At 44.2% G+C, this 2,854-nt stretch overlaps 1 protein-coding gene across 1 annotated transcript in view; it reads right to left on the reverse strand.

The window, feature by feature from the left end:
* The window catches only part of PDCD6IP (programmed cell death 6 interacting protein), a 72,068-nt gene extending 71,872 nt beyond the window's left edge, over positions 1-196 (reverse strand). The window contains exon 1 of the mRNA XM_010835578.1: positions 3-196. Coding sequence (XP_010833880.1) covers positions 3-196 — 194 coding nt within the window. The remainder of the gene's footprint in view (positions 1-2) is intronic.
* Between the last annotated feature and the right edge of the window lie 2,658 nt (positions 197-2,854).

A 2,854-nucleotide genomic window follows, 5' to 3' on the forward strand; every position in this document is an offset into this window, starting at 1 on the left:
ACCTGGGCCCCACTCGTCCGGGGCTGAATCTTGAGGTGCCAGCCTGCCCCACCTGTGGAATTTTTCTCTTTCCTTCTACTGCTTCGGCAATTGGGCCGAGCGCTTGCGTAAAACTAACTTCCTGCACTCGAACAGTTCCCCAGGGAGGTACTATTACTGGCACTGGCGTGAGTTTGCGGCCACCTGCCCAAGACATGGCTGCTTCAGGGTTATTGTGACCTATGGTGATTGATTCGGCGGGGTGCTGTGCACAGATGCTGTGTTCACAGTGAGTCGAACAGGCAAGGCCCTTGCTCTTGTGCAGCGTACTGTCAGGTATGGACACAGATACTAAGGTGGACCAAAAAAGTATCTTGGGGGTCTTCCCAGGTGGCGCTAGTGGTAAAGAATCACCTGCCAATGTGAAAAAGTATCTTGGTACAAAAAGCAGGGTGCTTGGGATGTAGGGTATGAGGGTCCCTCCAACGAAGCTAGTTTAAATAATTACAATTATTAAATAATTAGAGACAGCTTTTCTGAGGAAGTGAACTTTAAAAGATCTGCAGTTTGAGGGATTTCCCTGGTGGTCCAGTGGTTAAGACTGCATGCTTCCACTGCAGGGGGCTCAGGTTGGATGGAAGATGCCAAATGAAGTGGCAAAAAAAGTTAATAATAGTTATATTAAGTATATTTTTTTAACAAGAGGAGGGGGGCTACAGTTTGATAAGATGCTTGACTTTAGGAGAAAGGAAGAGAACGGGAGAAAGTAGGGGCTGAGGAGGCTCTCCCAGACCAAGGGGCAAAGGCCCTAGAAGGCAAGCACTTCAGCTTCCCATGTTCAGGGAGTGGAAACAGTGTGGCAACAATTTTAAAAAGGAAGTGGAGACTGGATGAAATTAGACTGGAAGAGTACATCATGAGAAACGCTGGGCTGGATGAAGCACAAGCTGGAATCAAGATTGCCGGGAGAAATATCAATAACCTCAGATATGCAGATGACACCACCCTTATGGCAGAAAGTGAAGAGGAACTAAAAAGCCTGTTGATGAAAGTGAAAGAGGAGAGTGAAAAAGTTGGCTTAAAGCTCAACATTCAGAAAACGAAGATCATGGCATCCAGTCCCATCACTTCATGGCAAATAGATGGGGAAACAGTGGAAACAGGGACATAGTTTATTTTGGGGGGCTCCAAGATCACTACAGATGGTGATTACAGCCATGAAATTAAAAGATGGTTACTCCTTGGAAGGAAAGTTATGACCAACCTAGATAGCATATTGAAAAGCAGAGACATTACTTTGCCAACAAAGGTCCGTCTCGTCAAGGCTATGGTTTTTCCAGTGGTCATGTATGGATGTGAGAATTGGACCGTGAAGAAGGCTGAGCTCCGAAGAATCGATGCTTTTGAACTGTGGTGTTGGAGAAGGCTCTTGAGAGTCCCTTGGACTGCAAGGAGATCCAACCAGTCCTTCCTGAAGGAGATCAGCCCTGGGATTTCTTTGGAAGGAATGATGCTAAAGCTGAAACTCCAGTACTTTGGCCACCTCATGCGAAGAGTTTACTCATTGGAAAAGACTCTGATGCTGGGAGGGATTGGGGGCAAAAAGAGAAGGGGATGACAGAGGATGAGATGGCTGGATGGCATCACTGACTCAATGGACATGAGTTTGAGTGAACTCTGGGAGTTGGTGATGGACAGGGAGGCCTGGCATGCTGCAGTTCATGGGGTCGCAAAGAGTAGGACACGACTGAGTGACTGAACTGAACTGAACTGAAGGCATCAAATCTTTCAGACCGTTTTAAGCCAAGTTGAAGAGTTGTAGAATAAGTAGGAAGCTGTAAATGGCATTTAAGCAATGGTGACATGATACCATTCATGTTTAAAAGACCACCCTGTGCATCAACCTCATGGGGTGTCATGAAGTATACAGTATCATCATCTGTGATCTAGTCCAGTCAAAAATGTTTAACTTGACTCTGTCAGTTCTTTGCATCTAACACAATTTATGAGAAATGCAGGGGATAAAAGAGCAAACTAAATGATACCATACAAAGTAAGCAAGCAAATCCAGAAGCTGGAATGTTGTGCAGAAAAACTGGTCCCATCTCTTTAAAAATTTAGAGTTGAGGGGAAAAAGCCCCTGCCTCTATAAAAAGAAATGTGAGGGACATAGAGTCTGGATTGAATTCTGATTTGTACAGACTACCTATGAAATTTCAGAACAACTGAAGAAATGTGAATATAGATGGACTGAATATGAGCTGGAAACACAGTGCCATGGAAAGGTGGAGTTTGTTAACTGAAAAGGGCAAGTCACAAAACAATACGTATGTTACAATATCTCATTTTGATTACAAAATGCACATATGTATATTTATGTAGTATGAAAAAAGATCTAGAAGGATTTTACATAAGTTGTTAGTGTTGCCAAAACTTGGCCAGCTCTTCACAGAGACAGGGAGACAGAGTTTTGGATGAAGCAGAAAGAGTAGCTTTTATTGCTTTGCCAGGCAAAGGGAGCCACAGTGGGTTTCTGCCATCAAGACCATATGACCCACTGTGGAGGGGGTAGTGAGGAGCTTTATAGTGGCCAGGGAGCAGGGTGTGATCAGCTCGTGGACAGTTCTTGGACTAGTTGACATCAAGGTGAAATGTCAAGCATCATCCATTCAGTCTAGAGCCCATGTTCTCGTGGTCAGCAGTTTTCATCTGGAGAGGGGATGCTTCCTGTTACAAAATTTAGGAATATGTGTCAGGCCTTTATCTATATCTTTCAGGAAACTGTGAGTTGAGTGATTCTGCCATGTGGCTGAATTATAGTCTAAATTGTTACCAGTTCCCCAGCCAATAGCTATTCTTTGTTTCTACATCATCA

This window comes from Bison bison, unplaced genomic scaffold (genome assembly GCF_000754665.1).
Source record: "Bison bison bison isolate TAMUID 2011002044 unplaced genomic scaffold, Bison_UMD1.0 scf7180017864043, whole genome shotgun sequence".
NCBI classification, from domain to species: domain Eukaryota; kingdom Metazoa; phylum Chordata; class Mammalia; order Artiodactyla; family Bovidae; genus Bison; species Bison bison.